The 26,732-nt window shown below is 36.2% G+C and overlaps 1 protein-coding gene across 1 annotated transcript in view; it reads right to left on the bottom strand.

Moving 5' to 3' along the window:
* LOC135214951 (fibrinogen C domain-containing protein 1-A-like) overlaps positions 1-26,732 on the bottom strand; it is a 504,902-nt gene that overhangs the window by 25,362 nt on the left and 452,808 nt on the right. The window contains exon 9 of the mRNA XM_064249444.1: positions 21,876-21,985. Coding sequence (XP_064105514.1) covers positions 21,876-21,985 — 110 coding nt within the window. The remainder of the gene's footprint in view (positions 1-21,875; positions 21,986-26,732) is intronic.

The raw sequence follows: 26,732 nt of genomic DNA, 5'->3' as shown, positions 1-26,732 counted from the left end.
AATTATTAAGCATCTAAAATTTGTACCCAGATAACCCAGTTGCAATGAAGAGCCTATAGGATTGAGTTTACGGAATAAAATTTAAATTAACTGAGATGATAACGCTTCCGAGAGCCTCCAAATATATTCAACATTTTAAAAGCAATACGCCCAGCTCCACTTCTGGCGCTGTGTTGTATTGATACCCTTAAGGGTTTGGTTGTTCTTGGGGTAAATCTCCCAACGCCCGAAAGCCATTCTCATTTTGTTGTTCTACAAAATCCCCGAAAGGATTTCAATCTTGTAACTTGTGAGCTACCTGTCTTAATAGGTCACCCTTTCCCCCCCCCCCACACCCCCCCCCCCCCCCCCCCCCCCCCCCCCCCCCCCCCCCCCCCCCCCCCCCCCCCCCAACAGACTCCCCACGCCTACCAACCTACAGAGCTTCCATACCTGTCTCGTAGTGAGAAGGTCGACGTCTCAAATAACCATTCCTCTTCGCCTTTGGGGTCTCATATCAGGTTGAGAGAAGGATGGCTTCCTCCCTTTATTCCTCCCCCTTCCTCTTATTCCTTCTCCTCTTCCTAACAGCGCCATCTCCCATTCCTCTTCCTCACATCCTCTTTGATACAAGAGCGCTGATGTCATTCTAACTTCAGCTATCCGCTTGGAGATTTCGTAACTCCTCCCTTTTCCCTTTTTATTTCGGGTTTTATTCTTTCATCTTCAGTTCTTATCTTTGGCTTCCTTTCGCTTAATTATTCCTTTCCTTTGGATATTATCTCCTCCATCCTCGGTTTTTCCTTTTGCATGACATCACATCCTTCTTACTTGTCTTTGGCCAAGTAACAAACACCAATGGGAAATCTGCCCGTTTTTTTTTTTTTAAGTGCAGTAATTTTATTTCTTTTGCTTCCCTGATGCTGATGCGCTGTCTTGTTCAATCGCTTAGTGGGCAGGGTAATGGTTCTTTTTGTTTCCTTTACCTTTTATTTTGGATTATTTTTCTCTGCCGAACAAAATACGAGATTGCAAGAAGTTTCCTTTTTATTAATTTATTTTTTTTATTGTAACACGAGTGGCCATCAACTCAGTGCGCGCCACTTATTGCAGTGATTAAATAAATTTTAACATCGCAGAAGCTTCGTGTTCAAGGAGGCTGCTGTTAATATTATATATTATAGTTACTGACTGACATACATTTACTTTTCATTGCTTAATCTCTCTCTCTCTCTCTCTCTCTCTCTCTCTCTCTCTCTCTCTCTCTCTCTCTCTCTCTCTGTATTCATATCTCTCGTCTGAGCAGCATCTTAGGCTGCCTGGTTTAGAAGCATTTACAGCACAGATTTTTTTGTCTACCATGGAAAACAAGATCTAATCGTTGTTTCTTTGAAGAAAATAAATATATTTCTTTCAAATTAACTGCTCATTCTACCCGTTAATCACCTATGTATTATCGTTCGCATCTATTTCTATCTGTATTTCAGGGTAGACCTCCGAGCCTGAAGCAATACTGCACCTTTAAAGAGACGATTACGTTCCCAATACCACTCCTAATTCAAAATCTTTGAAGGATGGCCATATCGAAATGGAATACTTTTAAAATAAAAGCCTGGAGTTCGTCCAGCATTAAAAAAAAAAATAGATATGAGAGGGTTCGTATGTTGGATTCCGGATGAACTGAATATAGTCTTCTGATAAGGAATTTTATAAACTTCTACCTTTCCGAAGCTTCCCTGATGTTACTGCTAATGAACTCTTGCACTCTGTTGTAAAATCTTGACACGAGCCGGAGGAATATTTCATATTCTCGATGAATTATGAAATGAATGTTATGTGGTGGCTCTTACAGAATACGTCGCCAACCATCATAAAGGATGTACAGCTTTACTGGGCTTGTTACTTTATTAACTTCTAAATGAACTCACCTCTTCGGCGCTTGGTCCTCTCTTATCAAGGAGATTTCTAAGGTTACTATGATGTAAATTTGATTATAATTTTACCTAGCAACGCATAAAGACAATATCAATAGGTATACTATTAATAGTCGTTATTTTCAATGTTTTTATTACTGTTTTCACCGTTACTATTCCCCTTAAGCCATGAGTATGTATCGAGGCAAAAAGCCAGAATATACTGTCATATTCATCTTTAATTATCAAAGATATAACCTCTAACCTGCTACATATACCCATATAAAAGCTATATCAACAGCACGTAGACTTAACATAAAATGTTTCGGGCAAATATTCAATATAATTTATGAAGGATATATACCATTTTTTCCATCTATTATTTATATAAAAGGAGATTTCATCTCCTCTCATATAAACTGAGTCATTCATCTCTATGTACAATGAATCATTCATCTTTATGCACAATGTGTCACTCATCTCCTCTAATGTAAAAGGAATTATTCGTCTCCTCTTATGTAAAATGACTCATTCATCTCTTCTTATGTAAAACGAGTCATTCATCTCCTCTTGTGCAAAATGAGTCATTCACCTCCTCTTATGCAAAATGAGTCATTCATCTCCTCTTATGCAAAATGAGTCATTCATCTCCTATTATGAAAAATGAGTCATTTATCTCCTCTTATGCAAAATGAGTCATTCATCTCCTCTTATGCAAAATGACTCATTCATCTCCTCTTATGCAAAATGAGTCATTCATCTCCTATTATGAAAAATGAGTATTTATCTCCTCTTATGCAAAATGAGTCATTCATCTCCTCTTATGCAAAATGAGTCATTCATCTCTATTATGCAAAATTGATGTAATTTATCTCCTCTTATGCAAAATGAGTCATTCATCTCCTCTTATGCAAAATGACTCATTCATCTCCTCTTATGCAAAATGAGTCATTCATCTCCTATTATGCAAAATGAGTCATTCATCTTCTATTATGAAAAATGAGTCATTCCTCTCCTCATATAAAATGAGTCATTCACTCTCATTTTGCGCAAAACGAGTTCATTTATTCTTCCTTTCTTATTTGGCAAATAAAATGAGTCATTCCTCTCCTTACATAAAAATGAGTCATTTCATCTCTTTTTGCAAAAACGAAAGTCATTTTATCTTCGCCTCTTATGCACCAAAATGAGTCCATTTTTCATCTCCTTTCTTATGTTAAAATGAAGTCATTCATCTCCTCTTATTGCTTTAAATGAGTCATATATTCGATTCCTCCTCTTATGTAAAAGGAATCATCGACGAACTCTCTATGTTCCTGATAATTATCGAGACGAATTTCCCCAATCAGCTTTTCATTTGGTAGTTGGCAATTTTTAATTAATTTCCCGACTCATACTAAAAGAAAAAAGGATGAAATCCAAACCTGTAACTCTTCATGAGATAATCTATCTTCCTTTACTGGTAATGATTGTATAAAGTGCACTCAGGAACTGAATACTTTAAAAAAGCTAAGCTCCAATCAGATGAAATTCTACACTTAAAAAAAAAAAGGTTTAAGTTCAGATCAAATGGAAATCACTTCTGTCCAAGAAGAATTATCCATTTCTTTAAATGTGATGAAATTCCAGATCCGTTAATGTAATGGACGATTTTTTTGGGTGGTGGGGTGGGGTGGGGGGGGCTTCCCATTAAAATTCTTTATTTAGTTTTGCCAAGACACTAATGCAGGTTTGCCATTTTTACCTGTGTAATCCTATTATATTACTTACTACACTGTCTGTTACCTAAGTTGAACATCAGTGTCATATATATATATATATATATATATATATATATATATATATATATATATATATATATATATATATATATATATATATATATATACATAAATCCTATGTGATAAATTTTCACATGAAAATAAAAGGAAATATCAAGACCAAGACTTTCAGCCTTTATTATAAAGTCACCTTCTGGAGTACTCTAGATGGCTCAATAAGAAAATACAAGGTACGTATAAAACGCGCTTGCGCGTGTGTGTTGTGTATCTACCTACCTCCCCTAACCATTCATGAAACATTATGAAACATATATCCGAAGCCAATAAAATTACAATCCATTTACCAATATTAATCTTTATGCATTTTCAGGTTAACGAGACCATGCTATTTATAAACGTCTCCTCCTCTTCCCATAATGGGGAAGAGTCGAGGATACTGACACGAAGGGGATCTCAACTCTAATTAAGAAAAAAATGAGACATGTATCCGCTTCTAATATGGCTGAGAATAATCTTTTCGCTTTTCTTTTCTGAGAGAATCGGGTCTAGAAAACATGAAGATGTCTGAAGATACTACCAAATAAGCTACTGATTAATTGGAACTTTAATTAAATTTCTTATTTATTTACCGATTTGCTGGTGGGTGATTTTGTATGTTGGTTACGTTTAAGAAATATAGGCAGTTTATAGTTTTTATGAGGAAATTCATCAGAGAGAGAGAGAGAGAGAGAGAGAGAGAGAGAGAGAGAGAGAGAGAGAGAGAGAGAGACTGCTGCTAACGAATAATTCAATTAGTTATCTTCCCCAAAATTTCCTAGGAAGTTTAATTACAAGCGCACCATTTTCGCCACAATTTTAATCTTATTAGTGAAACTTTCCTTTGCATAACTTCGTCAATTTAGACAGATGATCTCTTCACCAAACCGCTGGCTCTGAAGGACTATTTCTCTCTCTCTCTCTCTCTCTCTCTCTCTCTCTCTCTCTCTCTTCTCTCTCTCTCTCTCTCTCTCATAAAAACGGATTTTATTTCTTTCGGAATTTCCTCTGAATTAACACACGGGAGTAATCTCTTCAAGAAAATATTCTGGCGAAATAATTTCTTCATAAATACATTTTGAACTGAAAGGTTCCATCTTATGTTTAATAACAGTAAATGTGTTAAGGTATTTCTTTGTTATATCATATTACATATATATATATATATATATATATATATATATAGATGTAATATATATATGTATATATATATATATATATATATATATATGTATATATATATATGTATATATATATAGTATGTATATATATATATATATATATATATATATATATATATATATATACATACACGTGTGTGTAGTCCATTCTACAAAAAAAAAAAAAAAAAGTGTTCCTTGTGGAATTTCTTTACTAACACACACACACACACACACACACACACACACACACACACACACACACATATATTAATATATCTATATATATATATATATATACACATATATATATATATATATATATATACCCCACATTATACATATAATAAAGATAACCCACTCGTGTGTGTGTGCATGCGCTGTATGCGTCATCGCGTGCCTGTGTGTGCGCGCGCGCATATGTGTATCTAGATGCATAAGCGTGTAAAAAAAAATACGCAAAAATATTTATATCTCAAAAAGTTGTCGGACTACGCGCAACACTCACTCTCCCCCACCCTCCCCTCTCTCTCTCTCTCTTTCTCTCATTCGTCTTCACCTTCCCCCCTTCACTTTTTTAAATGTTATTTTTTTTCTCCTAAATAAACACACACACACAACTCCGCCCTCTGAACGCAATCCGTGGCCATAAAATATTGTATTCTTGGGGCGTTTGCATGTTTCCCCCCAGTCTCTCTCTCTCTCTCTCTCTCTCTCTGTGGTGCTAATTCTTCTTCTATGTTTGTTTTTGTTCCGAGGCTTACGAACTTTATTTGCCCAGTCTTTTACGTTGCTGGAGTCCACTGTGTCTATCTCACGGCTTTGGTCAAAATATTAATGAATGCAGTACAAGTGCTTGTGCCATCTTTCCGTCGAGCAACGTAAAGTAAGTGTTTCCGGCTTAACAAGCGATGCAATGTCGAACTTTCGACATTGTTGGAGTAACTAGATATACAAAATACACGCGAGAAAAGTAAATGGTTACTTCAAGAGATGGCCACGTTTTTATTTTTATACATTTCTGTAAGAATGCGTTTTCAACAATATATGTACGTATATATGGCAATGATAAACGCACGAGACCATATATATATGTATGCACATACATATAATTATATATAGACAAAAAATATACAATGCATGGGATTATGAATATGAGTAGATGTAGTGCAGAAGGTGAAACATGGATGATATCTGGTATTACTTTGGAGGGAGAGCATTCAGCTTTGGTACTGAAGGAGACTATGGTTTTGAAAAGCCTGCGTGTGTAGGAAAAAGGAAGGGTTATCTGAATTTTTTAGAGCTAGGGCAGCAGGTGTACAACTCACAGTGTTAAGATACACTGGTGACGGGTGGATTAATACCAATGTCTTGGACTGAGGGTTGTATTGGTATTGGTAGAGAGTGCGTATAGGGGGCAGAATTGGAGTTTTATTGCCATAGTTTGAATCGTTGGTTTGATGAGTTTAGAGAACATGAAAGAGTTGCTCTAAGAGATGTAATTGCACAGAGAGGTGTCAGAGAGAAAGATGGCATTTTGGACAGATATTGCATTCCTAGTGCGAATGAGAAAGGATAGTCTTGTGATGATGCGATTGGAATGGCGTTTGATTGTTGGAGACAGAAATGTCGAGGAAAGGAAGAGAAAGTTGCTGAAAGTAATGGTGAGAAGACGAGTAGCTGGAGGATGTACCATCACTATTTGCTGGGTTCAAGGTAAATGGAAGATCGAGTTGGATAGGACGTGAGAAAACATAGCTGTTAGTTTAATTATGACGTCTGTACCTGATAAGAAGTGAGGATGGCTTATATAGAGGAATGCTTAAAAATTGGGAAGTGTTAAAGAAACGGTATTTTGAGTATGGGAACTGTGTGTAATTCCGACAAGGATGTCAGAGACGAAGGGATAAAGTATTGAGAAGTTACAATGGAATGGCAGACTTCAAAATTGTAGCAAAGAACACAAACACAAAAGCTGTGGTGGTGAACGCCAAACTAAGGCAACAAACAAACACACACACACACACAGTTATAGAGATACATATATTTACAATCAAGACATTGAATTTATGCATGATGACAGCAGGTGGCCAACGATATAAATTTTATCGCGGCCCTTTAAGGACAATCGGCAGTATCTCCGGGTACCAAGGTTGAAGCAATCTCGATTCAATTTTCTTTTGCAGTTTTGTCGATTTAATATTCTGAATGGAGAAAACTCTTGCGGGGGAAGGTTTTCTGATTTGCTTTACTGTAAAGTTGACTGTAAAGGCTACTTTCCTGACAGATGCCTTCTTCATCTCTTTGCCCCTTTTGTGAACAGCTTTAAATTATAGAGACAATCTGACATACGTGGTGTCTATACGTATGGATAAACGGTAAGTTGGCAAAAACAAACAGTTATATGTGGCTATTCTGTTCATTCTAATTCTAATTTATCAGTGCCATATTTCAAAAGGCTTGTAGCTCCTTTTATGATTTCTTTTATGATGTATTTTTTTCATTCTTTAAAACGTAAATATTGGGAATGATCATAAATCATTCTTATTCGACGGCGTTTACTTAATGCTGTCTTTTTTTTTTAATAGGGTGAACCAAAAGTAGGTGGACAGTAGGTAGCATAGGGTTTGTGTTAGGGTTAATACTATAACGATGGCTTTCATGATAACTATGGCGTTTGTGCTAAATTAAATTTTATAGCTAAATTTATTCAAATTTGATTTTTTTTTTCTTTTCTTTTCTCAGTCCTGTACTTAACAGCTGAAGGTATTGAAATCTATTTAATTTTTACACACACACACACACACACACACATTTAAATATGTATATTTTATATCATCTCTGACTTTATGTTTTCGGTGTGATAATAAATACAATTTTTCTGAATGTTACATGCAATTTTTAACATACACCATCATGTCATTTAACACCCACAACTAACCACCACTATTCTGTGAACTTTCATCCAATTTTTTTTATTTACTCCATCACTGTCGAATTCAAGTGGAAAAAAAAGCATGAAAACAAAAGAAATTGGATCCCAAAAGCGCCGCAGCATTTGATGTCAAATGGTTAGTTCGATATCCGATGCCTCTTTGCAGCTCGTTACCAGATATCAACCTTTGCTTTTCTGGCGTTAAGTGCCCTTTGGGACTTTTATTGTTCGATAACACACACACACACATATACACACACACACACACACACACACACGCACAAAACCGTTTGGCAGATTTGAAATGGATGGTGTCCTCTTTAGTGGCTCATTTCATTTCGTTATCGGGTCGTCAATCCCCTACAAGCTTTAAGATGATTTTTCTCACAACACGCAGCTCAGCACATGAGACCTCGTAATCTCTTTCGGTGTTAAATAAAGTCCAATATCAAAATGAAATTAGAAAATAAACCGTAAGTCGCAATGAAACCGATATTTTGCTTGGTAAAGAGTTTTATAGCCATGTTACACCAGCCTTGATGTAAAATGTATCACATACATTTAAGAGATGTATGTGATACATCTCGTAAGAAGTCAATTTTTGAGAAATGTATATTCTTTCATTATCGTCTAAAAAGAGGGTGAATTTATATATATACACACCTAATCGAACGAACAATAGTTTTATCATGTTTTGTACAGATCGTTGGATCCCAAAATAATTTAGAATAACATAAACTCTGCAATCAAAATGGATGAAATGGTCGCTAAAATCCCAAGATGATTAAAGAAATTTTACTCTCTCTCTCTCTAAGCCACACATACATACAAACACATGCCCACTTTGTAAAGTTCTTAATACAAGCGAGAAGTGCTACCTAAAACTCTTACTTAAGTAACAGTCCCTTTTAGTGGCATCAAATAACTCACTACTTGGGCGTACGACTTGACACATTCTGATTTGATAGCCAACAGACGTCGACTTGTGAAGGACTATTTTGTTGTCTAAGATCAGTGTCATTAAAAAAAAATAGTTCGCAACCAATAACAAACATTATTGAGAGACCCACTTACGGCAAAGTGTCATATTGCAAACATGGGGTACTCTCAACTACTTTTTTTTTTTTTTTTTAATTTCTCCCATTCCTTTCGTCTTATCGATACCCAATGAAAAAAATAGTGTTAACATTTTCACACAAGCTCACTCGCACAGACTGAACTGACTGATTTATTGATATAAGCTGGCGCCATGGCACGTATGGGGAGGACTGTTGTGAGAGAGAGAGAGAGAGAGAGAGAGAGAGAGAGAGAGAGAGAGGATGGTTAAATTAGTGAATAAACAAAACTGAAGTTTCAACGATTAAGTTCTTAATACCAGCAAGAGAGAGAGAGAGAGAGAGAGAGAGATTAAATAGCAAACTACAAACGTAATCTGGTGTTACAACGACTACGGTCATTGACGCCACACATACACACAGAGAGAGAGAGAGAGAATACTTGGCAATGGAGATGCAGAAACAAGCACAACAAAAGCTGGGAGGGTCGTTATTCAACAGCCCTTGAAAGAGCGACCACTGGAGGATGATGGATGTGGATTCGTTCTCAAGGCTATTGTGCCAAGGGACACTAGGCTCTGAGGACAAAAGGTAATGAAAATACTCTCTCTCTCTCCCGGTGGGAAAGGTGAAGGTCGTGGCGGGCTATTATTTAGCGCAGTAAACAATTCTCAATGGCCTAAAAAAATAATAATAATAATAAAATAAAATAAATAAAATTCCTAGGCTTTCTTACCATGATATTCTTGAATACTTATTCGACTGAAGACTTGAAATCCTAGCAGGAGTAAACGAATGCAGAATAAAATTTGCTACCACGACAGGATTCGAGTCTTCATTATGAAGCTTGGCATACGACTCTAATATTGAAGGATAACAATTTATTGTAGTCCTCAAGTTCAAATTTCTATCAAAGTCAGATATTTTACCAGAGATGAATACCCCATCCTGACGATGATAAAGACTATGGTGAAAGCTTGTAGTGAAATATATCAAATTCGGGTATGAAAATTGAAATCGAAACCCACAAAATTACTGCGTATAACGTGTTTACTTATAAGTGTAGGTTGTCAGCCTGGGTCAAGCAAGGCCCAGCAGCCTACACATCTCTTGAAAAAGTGCCACAGACAAGGCCTAAAAGTACTCGAGTGTTAGTAAAATAAAATGTAAATACTTATAAGTAAACACGTCATACACAGTAATTTTGTGGGTTTCGTTTTCAATCTTCAGAAGAAAACTGAAAGAAGTTTTTGATTGGTAAATCCAGATATGTTTTTAAAAATTTTTCTGACACCTTGGTACCAGTTTACCGAACGCAATCGTCACTCTACCGTGAATTCCAACCTTGAAGTTATATATGCAAATTACATGTACTCTTGAAGCACTGCACAGGGCCACTTGGGCCTCAAGTAATTACATGTGGAGGTTATCCGCTGTCAATTTACATAGCAATATGTGAAATATAACCCTAACTTGCAATATGAATTTGCTGTCGTTTATACATACGTACATACAACCAAACATATGCAGACACACACACATATATATATATATAATATATATATATATATATATATATATATATAATATATATATATATATCTATATACATATAAATATATATATATATAGTTATATATTAATGTATCTATTTATCTATTTATATCTACCTACGCGTTCTGTGTATTGCATATGTATACAGGCTGTAAAGACCTACTATGTTTTCGTTAAGGGGCCAGTCTTGCAACACTGGTATTGGATTCTGCCAATAGCTGAAAATATTTATAGATGCAATAACACTTATCAGGACAAAGAGAAAAGCGACGATCTCTCTGGAATCAAATTTGGTTCTCTCTCTCTCTCTCTCTCTCTCTCTCTCTCTCTCTCTCTCTCTCTCTCTCTCTCCAGTGTGGGTTGAAGGAAGTGGGTACACAGCTCACGTTTCTTTAATGCAACAGTAATGAAAGGAGTTTGAAATTAAACGTAGAAGTTTTACGGCGTGTATACATGAGCCCAGAAAAAGGCTTAAAAGAATATGTATGAAAAACGTCACCTTGAAAACTAATCGAAAGAAAAGTTTTTTAATAACATCATAAAATCATTCCTGGGCAGACGAATAAACCCGAACGAACTCGAAGTTTGTTAAATACTGCAAGTGGATATTGTCAACTGCATGCGATTGCTAACTGACTGGTCAATAACAGGAACTTTGGTCATGTAACGCTGTAGTACGAACAGTCTTACAGTTAGAAGTAAAACGAACAGCCTTACAGTTAGAAGGATTCCTTATTGGCTATCTGAATGCCAAGTCATTTAGTTATTTTCGTTTAGTTATTTCTCCCAGCAGTATTGGTCCAATTAAAAAAGAAAAAAAAAATTTAATCAGCAAATTTAATTTTTTTATATAAAACTGTTTTTTTTATTTCATCGTAAACCAGTCTCTTTATATTATAACGTCAACCAGTTTTTTTTCTTTTTTCCTATCAAAATGCAGACTTTTTCTACCCGAAATTACTAACTTTTTTGTCTGACCAGAATCCCTGTTTTCTAATCAAAGACAAAATTTCATAAACAATATTTTCTTTTCCAAGCCTGTGCGAAAAACATTTAAAAAGAAATTCTTTTCATCAACCATTTTCATACTCGTACATCGAATTCTGCTAAAAATGTCTGTTAAACGGACGGATGTGTCTGAATTGCTGCCAATAATAATAATAATAATAATAATAATAATAATAATAATAATAATAATAATAATAAAACAACAAACATTTATAATTACAATAACATTATAAAAGAAATATATTGCGTTGAATGTCGTTACATGTTACGGATTTTGGTATCAAAACCCAGCTTTATCCCTCTCAGGTATATATATATATATATATATATATATATATATATATATATATATATATATATATATATATATATATATATATATATATATATATATATATATATATATTTAGGTATGACGACATGAGAGAGAGAGAGAGAGAGAGAGAGAGAGAGAGAGAGAGAGAGAGAGAGTGTCCACGATATCTAATAATAATCCCGAAAATGAACCGGAATGTTCTCTAATGTCTTTTCAAACATCCCCGAACAGGACGAGGAACAAGCAGACAACGAAGAAATTGTCCGGCCGCATCTCCCTATCGCATCCGGCGAGCATAAATCGTCTTAACGTTGTCTTTAATTGTCACATTGGCACTTTAGAGCTCCAATACTCCATCTAAATGGTGTTGGCACTCTCCCGCCCCTCCCCTCCCGCCCGCCCGCCCCTCCGATGGAGGTGACGTACGAGGTCTCCTTAAGTGAGAAAATCCCGCATCGGCAAACCATCTTATCGGCCTTACGTCCTAGAAAAGGCTTACGGCGCTCGTGCACGACTCCAAGTACGACTATAATGCTGCCATAATTCTCAACGCCAAAGCGATTACTACTCTCAATATCCAGCGTTGGTTCATAAAATGCAAGAGGAATTCATTTATAAATCTCTCTGGCTTCTATAAACTCTCGTTTCTTTGATTTTTCAGCTTCATGGCCCATACTCGTTCATGACCCATACTCGTTACATGACAATATTTCATGAGAGAGAGAGAGAGAGAGAGAGAGAGAGAGAGAGAGAGAGAGAGAGAGAATAAACACCTCATCTTTATTTGGTTACCTCATTATGTATTCACTTCACGCAACTTTATAAATACCACATTACAAAATTCATCGCCCACTGCTTTGTGTGGGAAAGAATTTACTAAATTTATTATTATTATTATTATTATTATTATTATTATTATTATTATTATATTCCGCATTAACATTTTATTTTCTTTCACCTTGCTGGGAAAGGAGGATATTCTTCCTTATCATGTCGCCTTCTTTTTCCAAAAAGTATAAAAGTAGAGGTCATACATCATTTATTATAAATTTTACATGTATATCATGTCAGTCGAATACTCGCCCTTATAAAATAATAAGGAATACAACACACAATAAGGAACCCTACTCGCGTCATGTAAATATGGAATCTACCAGGAATACAACACACAATAAGGAACACAAAACTCGCGTCATGTAAATAAGGAATCTACCAGGAATACAACACACAATAAGGAACACAAAATTCGCGTCGTGACAATAAGGAATCTACCAGCAATAAACTCAGCCAAGTACGGTATATTTCCCTTCTTTAATATCGGACTTTTTCATAATTATGCGTCAGTTGATTTCCTGCCATCGTCGCAGAAGTTTTTCTGCTATTCGTCTGATGGAGAATAATAGTATACAAAAGGTTTTAAGACACACACACAGAAAATGTCAGCGACCCCCACTCTCGTCTCGGAGGATAAAAGTATTGATTCAGCTGGCCTGCTTGATTCACGGTGGCGATTTCCCTTTTGCATTGTTCGCTGCAAAGGGACTCTCTTTAACGAGCACTTGGACAATCAAAATGAAATGCTCGGCATTTAGTCTGCTATTGGCTGCCTGGCTGCCTGGCTGGCTGGCGAGAACGCTGCTTGCATACTCCGGTCCAACGTTTTACAATTTCCTGATTCCGAAAAGATTTTCCAGAATTTTGGGTGACGGCGATCTTGAAAAATTCTGCTTGGAGGAGAGTGAAAGGAGAATTTTTTTCTTTCTTTTTCAGTGTGGGAGTTTTCCTCCACGATTTATTTTTAATGAGGTAGGCTTTTTTCATTCGACTCATTTTCTTTGCTGCAGAATGTTTTAATTAGATGCTCGTTTGCTGGTTGACGCTCTTACTGAGCTGTCTGTCAAAGCCTTCAGAATTTTTCAAGACTCGATGAAATTCGCAAAGAAAAAAATATTGAGATCCGCTTGATCTTACACAGTCATCGCATTTATTTATTTATTTATTTTATTAAACCGTGTCTGCGCGAACTGAGGGCAGCCTGAAACTTGCATCATCAGCATGTCTCTCTCATTACTGAAATGAAATACATTAATAAATGGAATAAAAAAAAATGAACTGGAATTACTAAGAGATCCAGGCAGGTTCGTTTTAACAGTTAACTTCTGTGCTATTAGCAGCCAAGCTTTCTCTTGGGTGACTAAAGCACACCTTTTATGGGGCGGGGAGTAGGGGGGGAGATTTCATCACTTCGACTCTACTATTTTTATTTTTAAATTATATTCCTAGAGAGAAAACTTGTTCTCTATTTTTTATCTTTATCTTCCTAGAGAGAAGAATTTGTTCTCTATTTTTTATCTTTATCTTCCTAGAGAGAAAACTTGTTCTTTATTTTTTATCTTTATCTTCCTAGAGAGAAGACTTGTTCTCTATTTTTTATCTTTATCTTCCTAGAAAGAAGACTTGTTCTCTATTTTTTATCTTTATCTTCCTAGAGAGAAAACTTGTTCTCTATTTTTTATCTTTATCTTCCTAGAGAGAAGACTTGTTCTCTATTTTTTATCTTTATCTTCCTAGAGAAGAGACTTATATGGCATCTCATGCCCTACTCTGAAATATTGCAGCCTACACCAAACTTCCAAGGCCTCCTACAAGATTCTAAGCACTGATTTTTTGCAAGAGGATGTTAACTATTGCTCCTAAGGCGTCAAATCTTGATTAGTGGTTACCCCCAAATCCAAGTACTGATCAGAGTTGCTTAATTCAATTCGCCAAGAGACTAGCCAATGACGCAGACGTAGAGGAAAGCTCATAATATCAAGGATCTCTAATGATGCCCCACATGGCCAAAGATTCGAATTCCAACAACGATTTCCAAAGCTTCCAGGTGTTACGTCCCCGATAAAAAAAAATTCGTATTGACAGTTGCAATAGTTTTTTAAGGGCACTGCCAAAGGGCTTATTGACCAAACCCTTTTGCGCAGGTATTCACACACTTCCGCCAATATGTCAAAATCTCTTTTCACATTTGTACTCTCCTCGTCTCTCCAACGTTTCAGCGGCCTGTGCAAGTGCTCGTTTTGCAATGTCGGCGCGGTTCAAAAGCACTGTTAAAATTAGCGTTAAATTGAACACCCAGAAAATACTTTTAAAATGTTCACAGTTTGTACTTCGCAAAAACTATCATATTCCTATTTCAAAAAGCCAGACTCTAACACCCACGCACACTAACCAAAACAATGATTTCTTCATTAAGTGAATTATATATTCTTCATTAAGTGAAAACTATGATCTAGCATATTTGTTCATTGAAGATTTATACTTTGCAACAATGTCCAACAATATTTTGATATGAACCAAGACTTGACTGGTGACAAATAACATTGGGAGGAAAAAAGTTAAGTATATCTTAGTTTTACCAGACCACTGAGCTGATTAACAGCTCTCCAAGGGCTGGCCCGAAGGCTTAGATATTTTTACGTGGCTAGGAACCAATTGTTCACCTAGCAACGGGACCTACAGCTTATTGTGGGATCCGAACCACACTATATCGAGTAATGAATTTCTATCACCAGAAATAAATTCCTCTGATTCCGCGTTGGCCGAGCCGGGATTCGAACTTCGGACCACCAGATTGGCAGCCGAGCGCGAAAACCACTCGTCCAGCGAGGAACTAACATTGGGAGGAAAAGACAGAATAACTCAAGGAGTGTGTGTGTCTGCCTGTGTGTATGTGCGAGAGAAAACAACTACGGCCGTCTCTGGACGAAAGAAAGCTGCCTGTTAGACAGGGTAGGGATGGCTCGTTAATTGCTGAAAACCTGAGGATTAGAAATGGAAAATCCTCTTTAATTGCCAATTTAAGTTTCCCCTTTGCTTTTTTCTGAGGGAAAAATAAAATCGGAAAGAACAGAGCAGAGAGGGAGACAGAAAACGAAGGTCTGAACTAATAGGTGAGAAAGAAGTGAGGAAATTGTAGGAAACTGGGAGGGAATGTTGTGAGGAACTGTTGCTGAAATCACAACTGAATCCCTGTTCGATTTTTGATGCTAAATGTATGTATGTATTTGCGTGTGTGTGTGTGTCTACGTACACACCAAAAAGGAATCTTCACCGACACGTACCAATCTCCTAATGTCTCTTAAAGTGAGAAGATGAGAGTATCATCAGAGGCGATCTCAAGGGTTTTAATTGGCTGTTCTAGGTCAAACACCTCATATATCACCATTAAATTAGGCCATAATAGAAGAGGCGGCTAGAGGGAAGGGGGCATACCATCCATGATGGGAGAAGGGTCTAAGAGGGGAGGGGATAAATAGTAGGATTGATAAGCAGTGAATAAACAGGAATAAGGCAAGATGGAAATGTGAAAAAAACTTTAAACTTAAGTATCGGCGCAATATCTTTATATATTGTAAAACGCCCCTTACGATTTTCTTCATCTGTCAGTCTGCAAATTTACAGCACTGTTAATGACATTTATATCACCTTTCAAAAATAGCTTTCAGTGCAATGGAGATATTACGACAGCGATTGGAATTTCGGTGATAATCGCTGAAGATCATCTTGACAGGGAAGTCTCCGGCGAAATGTTGAGTAATATCTTATTTTCATTGATGTTTTTACGTAAATAAGAAAAGAATAAGGTGGATAACCTATTGCTTTACATTTTTCCCTTTTTTCTCATTGTTCATATCCTATGATGTAGGAAAATGTCTTATTAGATAACGGCATTATATTTTACATGTTCCGTTTGAATGCTTGCTAATTTTCAATAAAATAATAATAATAATAACAATAATAATAATAATAATATGTACGGCCGTCTACCAAATCCAAAAACGTACTTTAACATCCATGCATAATCTGATGTATAGATTAAAACAAGAAAGAGAGAGAGAGAGAGAGAGAGAGAGAGAGAGAGAGAGAGAGAGAGAGAGAGAGATAGAGAATTGAATGTCTAAAACCATTTAGCTCAACGCACATTCATTTCCAAAGAATCGAAGAACAAACAAACAAAATATAGCAGAGGAATAAATTCCCGTTTTCTTGTAAGCTACTGCCACACCGGTATTTGCAAAACTCGCAATCAAGCCAATAAAAGGCAATTTTCTCTGGTGAGTAAATGAAGCAAGCACAAAATCCCGCCCAAAATGCTATGTTGTTTTGTACACTTTAATTGGGTAAACACTGGGATATTGCAGTTATGATACGAAAGGTGTGTGTGTGTGTGTATATATATATATATATATATATATATATATATATATATATATATATATATATATATATATATATATATATATCCCACACTTACTGCTTGCCTATCTTTCCAATTGAATTATAGGAAATCATGGAACCTTAGGAGAAGAAATTTGATACCAACTCCCTAATCCTGGAGTCAGATCAGCGTTTAAAGCATCAAATCCAAGCTAGTGAAGCTAGATCATTCGTTCTATAAACTGAATTCTCGGGGGAAATGAGGTCACCGATAATAAAAATGAGAAAAGAAATAAGAGACAAAAAACTAGAGGACGTCCAAACGCCCTAAAGAAGTCTGATATCTCTACAAAGGATATTTTTCGTAGCATGCCCTTCTGAATACCTCGGACAAGACTTGGGGAAAAAAAAAAATGTACCAAAACGAAACGGAATAAAGGCTGGGATGCGTGACAGGGAAAAAAGCGGGGAAATATTTCCAGTTTTACTGGAATTGTTATTAAACAATTTGCCAAATAGTTTCGAGCGAGAGAGACCCATCATCGCTCCCATTCCAAAAGCATCCAAATAATTCATCAAAATAATTCTCCGACTCGGTGGCCCACCTACGTCACGTCGCTTCCATGAAACGAATCTAATGGCACTGAGGATCCCCTTTTTTTTTATTTATTTATTTTTTACGTTCTCCTATTTTTCTCGTTTTTAATATCATCTGTTTGTGCGACTTTTTTCAATTTGTTGGCGGATATCTGCTTCCTTTTATGCTTTTGGTACAATGAACTTACAATGCTTCAAAAAGTTATTGAAGAATTTCCATGAAATTTTGTATAAATTTGGAGTATCATCTTTGTATAAATTTCAAGTATTATCTTTGTATAAATTTGGAGTATTACCTGTATAAATTTGGAGTATTACCTCTGTACGAATTTGGAGTATTACCTTCTGTATACATTTGGAGTGTAAACTATTGTATAAAGTTGGAGTATTACCTTTTGTATAAATTTGGAATATTACCTTTGTATTGGAGTATTACCCTTGTATACATTTGGAGTATTACCTTTTGTATAAATTTAGAGTATTACCTTTGTAAAAATTTGGAGTATTACCTTTGTATAAATTTGGAGTATTACCCATGGAAAAGTTGGAAGGAATTTAAGATAACACGGGAGCAGAATACACATTTACCCAGGATTCAATGTACGTACATGCTCTCTCAATGAGTCCTGATTAGTTCTTAAAAGGCCATCTGATTTACGTCCCTTCACTCTCGATGGTTTATCAAATTATCCTGCCTGCTTCGGATTTCCGAAACCACCTCCCCACCCCCTTATACCCGTACCCTCCCTCACCAGCCCTCCCCTTCTTCCCCCGACATATTTTTCTTCCGACGAAACCCTTCGTAATGATGCAAAAGTGGCAAGCTAAAAGACCAGCAAATTTGCCTGAGAGCACATCAAAGTCGTCCCGTTCAGTGATGCGCAGCCGAAACTAAAAAAAAATAAAAAAATAAAAAGACAGACAGACCACCTGTACCGCCTACGCGGCAAGACTCAAAGACGCGAATTCTGCGCTGAAAGCAGACCTAAGCGGCGAATCAGAACTAATAAATCAAAGCCAACATGCGCATTAAAGAGAGAGAGAGAGAGAGAGAGCGCCTCTATCTAGACTCGCCAATGGCAGGAGAAGTACATTAATGAACGTACGCTCGCATAAATTCCAACGCAAACAAATATCGCGCAGAATGCTTTCAAAGCACTCAGTCAAGGCAAGTGGCTCTTGTGCTTCTTGGTGTGGACAAGGAGGCTTGGAAGAGAGTCGGCGAATACATACACAGAACTGGCAAATGCCAGCTCGAGGCCGTGTGTGCAGGAAATATAGATTTTCTTTTCACGTGTTTGGGTGGCTTAAAGTTACATGCTTTTTTTTCTTTTTTTTTTTTTTTTTTTTTTTTTTTTTTTTTTTTTTTTTCCTTGTCTCTCTCTTCCTCTTCTATCCTCATCATCCTCCTCTCCTCGGATCTCTCTCTCTCTCTCCTGACGACGTCAGTTTTTCATCACGCTTCATGCCTTCATACAAGCACGAAAAGAGAAGTACCTATGAAATGTGAAAGCGAAAGATTTGCGTTAATAATCATGAATAAAAGCAACAGAAGAAGAATAACTTTGTAGAATACGGAGGTTCTGGCTGTCGTACATCTGCTTGACTCCAGCAAGGAAGATGAGACAGTGCATGCCACAAAGCTTGAAAGCAGGGATCACTGTAATCAGATAATCATGTGGTATACTGTTTTCCTTAAAGGATATGCAATGCATAATCCTCGTATCGTCCTACAGTTTTTTTTTTTTTTTTTTTTTTTTTTTCGTTAGAGTACAATAAAGCGTTTGTTTATCAAGTATAATAAAAAAAGTTAAATGTAGCAGGAACAGTATTCAGGGCACAGGTCCCTCAACAATCTGGGAAATATCGAAGCGTATACAAAAGAAAAACAAATAGAATTTAAAATAGAAAGACAAATAGAACTAAGAACATTGTGTACAGGTTTCACAATCAAGTTCAGTCCGATATCTTTTTAGATGAAAATGATGGCATTCATTGCACCGGCAATTATATTCTGGGAGCGTTTCTTTACGATATTATGGGAAACATAACATGTAACCCATATTGCGTACGGTTAAAAACCTTGGAAAACATTTATTGCCACCAGGAAGCGCACAAATATTAAAACATTCTCGTCAAACAACCTTACAAGTTATACCTTTCCATCGCCATGAGATATATATATATATATATATATATATATATATATATATATATATATATATATATATACACACACATATACATATATAATATATATAATATATATATATATATATATATATATATATATATTATATATATATATATATATATTTTATCACCAATAATTAATAATAATAATAATAATAATAATAATAAAATAATAATGTTCTAAAGGTCCACAATAATACAAAGTCTAAAAAGTCTGTGTATAATTTTTGAAGACTTTTACAGAAAGCTTTCGAACCATACCCTGGGTTCATCTTCAGTCCAAATGAAGAATACGTTACAAGTACCGAGGTAAATTTAAAAAACAAGAGACGTTGAAGATCGTTGACAACGGTCGTTAGCTCGTTAATGGGCCAGGTGAAGAAAGAGGGTAGTTAACAACAACTAGGTGATACCCTCTCCCCTCCCCTCAATCCTTCTGGCTGCAATCCTGTTGGATCTTCGTACAGGTTCGAAAGCTTTCTGTAAAGTCTTCAAAATTATACACAGCAACTTTTTACACTTTGTATTTGTTGTGGACCCTTTAGAACACATTTATATACTCTCGTGATAGAGAGTTTTTTCCCAACTACTACTACTACTACTACTACTACTACTACTACTACTACTAATAATAATAATAATAATATAATAACGCATTGTTTCACAACTTTGACCCATTTTACAGAACAGGAAACAATCTAATTACCCTTTAATATAATTTTCGCAATATCATACAATTTATACAGAATTAAGACTACAAATGAAGTCATATAGAAGTGGACCTATACATAAGTAGGATTATACGTTAAAAAAATACAATCCCATTACATGAACTACAGGAGAAGTCTGTAAAAAAAAAAATACAATACCATAACATGAACTACATGAGAAGTCTGCAATAATCGTGGGAAACTAAAAAAAAAAATGAAATCACATACTTGACGTTCCTACTTCCACCCGCCGTTCTTTTCGACCGAGACAGAAATAGAACCAAACAATCTAATTGCAACCTGTTGTTGCATTTCTAACGGGAAAAACAACAAGTCTCTGTAAACAGGGGGAAAAATATATATATATCAGGCCCTAATTTAATCTGCCGAGGTCGAAACCCTTTCCTTTCGAAGTTTGTTGGGAAATGACGCCCCGGAACTAATTACCGAAAATGATCAGTTTACGTCAACTTCTAATTAGCTTCGTTTCCTCCGGCCGTCTCGTGTCCTTCTTTCCTCGAAGCAAAAAGCCAAGACAATATCCTCCTGGAGGAGGAGGAGGAGGGAGGAGGAGGAGGAGGAGGAGGAGGAGGAGGAGAGGAGGAGAGGAGGAGGAGGAGGAGGCAGGAGGTTGGAGTTTTGAAGAAAACGAATCAAAGCTTTCCTCGCATCTGGGGAAAATATGGCTGCCGTATCTTACCTTAAATAGGTTACTTAGTCAAACGTCTTTCTAGTGGGAGGTTCGGAAATAACTGGGCGAGAACCTCTCCCTCGCCGTGGGATGGGAAGTTTGGGTTGGGTTGGGGGGGGGGGCTGGGGCGGGGGGGGGGGCGGCGGTTGGAGGTCCCTACTAGGGCATATAGCCGTAGGTATTGCAACACTTGGAAATCAATATCCCCGAGGCGTGGTCTTATGAGCTGATTTTCTGTCATTAACTTTGCAGCCCTGAACTCGATACCTTTGACGCAGAGTCGCACGAGGAAATTTTCTGTGACTATCGATTTCGACGCCATGAAATGAATCATATCTTATAGGGTGCGGTCTAAGGAGCATATTTCCTGGTATTGTCTGGCATCTTGCCGTATATATTTACATATTATATAGGTTCCTTTTTTAGTATTGGTGGAAAAGTGGTATCACATAAGGTCCATAAATTGTGAGATGTATTTGGCTTCTATAATTGGCCTTGTGCTAAATATGGATGACATGTACTAATAGGTACTACAAAAAAATACTCTTACAAAATCAGCCTATAACAGATTCACATCACCCGTCCCTTACGATGCTCCTGATTGGCTGTTGATAAGCTATTCACAGGGCTGGAAACTCTCAGTCTCTTGAGAGAGGTCCCGCCTCTCCTGAGGGATACATCTTTCAAACCCTTCCAATGCCCTACTCGAGGAGAACCAAAGGGCAAGACTTACCTGGACCGAGAACCTGGCTGTGCAGGACGCTGGGTAGATGGTGTAGACGCCGCTCGTGGTTTCTCCGGCAGCAGCCACGGCAGCGCAGTCCCTTGGCTGGTCGTTGGCATCTGCGGCAGACGGAGAGAGAGAGAGAGAGGTGAGGTTAGCTGGGGTAGTAAAATTACCTGTTGATAGGACGCATTTTCACTTAATTTCTACATGAAATAATGTAGAGCTCTTTGTATGCTAAGATATTTCCTTAATAATAATAATAATAATAATAATAATAATAATAATAATAATTGTTAAGAAACTCAGTTTCGTGAAAACAAAATGTTAAAAAAATATCCACAATTATATATTGAAAATATATTTCTATGTAAAATATAGAACAAAGACTTTCGAACACCTGAACGGTGTTCCTCATCAGTGTAACGTTAAAATATAATGAAGAGGATATTCATATTGGGAATTTTACAAAAATTATAAATGCTGAAGGTAATCTTTTATTTTTATTAGAACAGGATCTCAGGTCCTGTTCTAATAAAAATAAAATATTACCTTCAGCATTTATAATGTTTTGAAAATTCCCAATATGAAATATTGGGCCAGTTTACCTCAGAAACATCGCTGAGCCTGAGAAGGCGAAATTGTAAGAAAATGAAAAATAATAATAATAATAACATAATAATATAGAGAAGAACCTTTATAAAATTAACACAACTGAGGTAGCATTTACTTTTAATAAAACATGTTTAAAAGAAGGTTACTTCCAGCTTATAATAATAATAATAATAATAATAATAATAATAATAATAATAATAATAATAATAATATGATAAAAGCCACCCCTAACACATGGGCAGTGCCAGTAATCAGATACAGCGCAGGAATAGTGGAATGGACGAAGGCAGAACTCCGCAGCATAGATCAGAAAACCAGGAAACATATGACAATACACAAAGCACTACACCCAAGAGCAAATACGGACGACTATACATAACACGAAAGGAAGGAGGGAGAGGACTACTAAGTATAGAGGACTGCGTCAACATCGAAAACAGAGCACAAGGGCAATATCTGAAACCAGTGAAGACGAGTGGCTAAAGAGTGCATGGAAAGAACGACTAATAAAAGCAGACGAAGACCCAGAAATATACAGAGACAGGAGAAAGACAAGAAAGAACAGAGGACTGGCACAACAAACCAATGCACGGACAATACATGAGACAGACTAAAGAACTTGCCAGCGATGACAATTGGCAATGGCTACAGAGAGGAGAGCTAAAGAAGGAAACTGAAGGAAATGATAACAGCGCACAAGATCAGGCCTAAGAACCAGATATGTTCAAAGTAACGATAGACGGAAATAACATCTCTCCCATGGATTTTGGAAGTGCAATACGAAAAGTGAAACCATACCACCACATAGCAAGTGAATGCCCGGCACTTGCACAGACCGTACAAAAAGAGGCATGATTCAGTAGCAAAAGCCCTCCACTGGAGCCTGTGCAAGAACATCAGCTACCTTGCAGTAATAAGTGGTACGAGCACCAACCTGAAGGAGTGATAGAAAACGACCAGGCAAAGATCCTCTGGGACTATGGTATCAGAACGGATAGGGTGATACGTGCAAACAGACCAGACGTGACGTTGATTGACAAGGTCAAGAAGAAAGTATCACTCATTGATGTCGCAATACCATGGGACACCGAGTTGAAGAGAAAGAGAGGGAACAAAATTGGATAAGTATCAAGATCTGAAAATAGAAATAAGAAGGATATGGGATATGCCAGTGGAAATCGTACCCATAATCATAGGAGCACTAGGCACGATCCCAAGATCCCTGAAAAGGAATCTAGAAAAACTAGAGGCTGAAGTAGCTCCAGGACTCATGCAGAAGAGTGTGATCCTAGAAACGGCACACATAGTAAGGAAAAGAGTGATGGACTCCTAAGGAGGCAGGATGCAACCCGGAACCCCACACTATAAATACCCACCCAGTCGAATTGGAGGACTGTGATGAGCAAAAAAAAAAAATAATAATAATAATAATAATAATAATATGCTACAGATGGGAGAACTCAAGTATTAAATAGAAGGAACGCTAATAGCGCACAAAATCAGGTTCTATATATATCCTTAAAGAACAATATAAATAGAAATAACAGCGCATATATGAGAAATTAATAATAATTACAACTGTTATATTTTATCATTATCAGTATCATCAAAAACAATAATATTAATCACCACCATCATCAATAGCATTATTATTATTATTATTATTATTATTATTATTATTATTATTATTATTATTATTATTATTATTATTATTATTATTATTATTATTTTATTAAAAATAATTTTGAACAAATTTGTACAAAATCAACTCTGTGAATTCTGCCATTATTTTTAATAAAACATGCCCTTGAAAGAAGATCTGTTTCCAGCATATTATTTTATTATTATTATTATTATTATTTATTATTATTATATTATTATTATTATAAAAGAACAAAGTTACAATCCGTCTTGGGATTCAGTAGATTTACCAGAGACCCACAGCACTTAGAAACATTAAAATGAATACGACAATGCGGAAAAAAAAAAAAAACGAAGCTGTATCTTATTTCTTAATCTCGAATCATAAAACTGAGCGATCATAAAAGGCTCCAACCACGGGGGCCGGTACGAAACCAAACATTAATGTGTTGTTACGTCCCTCCCATGATGTACAGCGGGACAAAGAACACCTTGTGTCCACTGGGAACCTGCTTTCCGAACTGATTTTATTGCAATTTTACGACATTCCCCCCTCCCCTCCCCTTTTTTCCCCCCTTTCTTTTTTTTTGCTTTAAATCTAAACTTGGCAACTGGCCTAGAGAACCTCTTTCAGAACGAACCTTGCTCCTTAATGAGGTAGTCAACTGGATTCTTCAAGATTAAGCGACTTACAAGTGGGGTAAAATACAACGCAAAAAAATATAATGAGGACGATAAAACCAGAACATGAAAACTAAACAAATATAATAAAACTTGAGTGCTTTCACACCAGGGTAGTTTACTGCTTGAGGACCACGATTTCAGAGTTGATTAGCCATATGTATATTTATCTTTCAGGTACATGAATTTCACATTCGTGTAGAATGCTTGAGAGGTTGCACTCCTATAAAGAGTGAAGCGAGGTTGATATATACACAAACACAAACACACAAACACACACATATATATACTATATATATATATATACATATATATATATATATATATATATATATATATATATATATATATATATATAAAGTTATGTGTATACGCACAATCAGCCTCGTTATACACTAGTGGCCTTCGACATCATCACCCCTACACAGGTGAACAATTAAATATGTATAATTTACTCCAACTGAAAACGAAAATAAGGGTAATTGTCCTTTGCTGAATCCTCTGTTTAATGACCATAATCGACGGTCGATAAAAGGATCTGGCTGTGTTTCATTTCGCTGTCTAACTCAGACTGAAAAAAAAAGGGTAAAAGAGCATAGCCCGGCAGCGCGCCGGGAGGGGTGTGTGTGGTGTGTGTGTGTGTGTGTGTGTGTGTGTGTGTGTGTGTGTGTGTGTGGGGTGTGGGGGGGGGGGGGGGGGGGGGTTCCTGAATAATTGAGGGTCCATCTATTATTGGAAGCGCCTCTTCCTTCTATCTGGAGTGGAACGAGATGCCTTTTTTTTCGTCATCTCAATTATTCTCTCTTGGAAGAAGAATAGAAAGAAGAAAAAACTACCGACCGACAGAAACAGCATAAGCTGATGAAAAGTGAAGATGAACAATAATAAAAAGCGTGGGACTTGAACCAAACCATTTGTTAATATCATGGAATAACACAGAATTGATGAAGATCAAAAACAAAAAACCAACAATAATAATAATACAACAGCGAAAAAACTCAAGATTAACTTTTGTACCTTTATTTAAAAAAAAAAAAAAATCGTTTCTTGTGCATGAGCGGAGAAAATTTCATTTTTGCTAATACTATTTCTCTCATTTTTTCGTCCACGAATATATATAATTTTTTTGCCAAAATGAATTACGTGTTCTTTTGCAGAGTAAATTAAATTGAAATAGTCATTTCATGTTGGTTAATAACTTTTTCTTTATTCTTCGTGAGCTGTATTTACAAAGTCAACCTCAGGCCAGGTTCATTGAATGATTATATATATATATATATATATATATATAGATATATATAATATATATATATATATATATATAATATATAATATATATATATATATATATATATATATATATAGTATATATATATGATACACACACACACACACACACATACATAATATATATATAGTATATATAATATATAAGTATATACATACTATATGCATGTTTCTTTCGTGTTGGTCCGACGCAAAAAAAAAATAAAAGAATAAAAATAAAAAATAAAAAAAAAATAAAAAAACAGGCAGACAAAGAAAATAACTTTTTCTCGTTTTCTTAAAAACCAAAACGTTGCTTAAAGGGTGGGGGGGATCTTTAGCATTACGCAAAGGTAAGAAGCGCATCCATTTCTGCTGCGCACGGCCTGGCGTTAATTACAGTTGTGGAGAGTAAATAACCCGTTTTAATTACTATGCTAGAAACAGCTATTGACTCATAATGTTCACAACTAAGGTACGAGCTAACCTCTCCCTCTGGGTAACCCCCCCCCCCCCCAACTCTCTCTCTCTCTCTCTCTCTCTCTCTCATATTTGCTTATATCTCCACGATATTGAAAGAATTTTCGGTCATTTCAAACTTACTAGAAAATTAACAAACGTCCAGCTCAAAAAGTAAACAAACACAAGTCCTTATACTTAAAG

The sequence above is a fragment of the Macrobrachium nipponense genome, chromosome 46, assembly GCF_015104395.2.
Source record: "Macrobrachium nipponense isolate FS-2020 chromosome 46, ASM1510439v2, whole genome shotgun sequence".
NCBI classification, from domain to species: Eukaryota; Metazoa; Arthropoda; class Malacostraca; order Decapoda; family Palaemonidae; genus Macrobrachium; species Macrobrachium nipponense.
The sequence above is the reverse complement of the archived record's forward strand: the minus strand, read 5'-3'. Positions and strand labels throughout refer to the sequence as shown.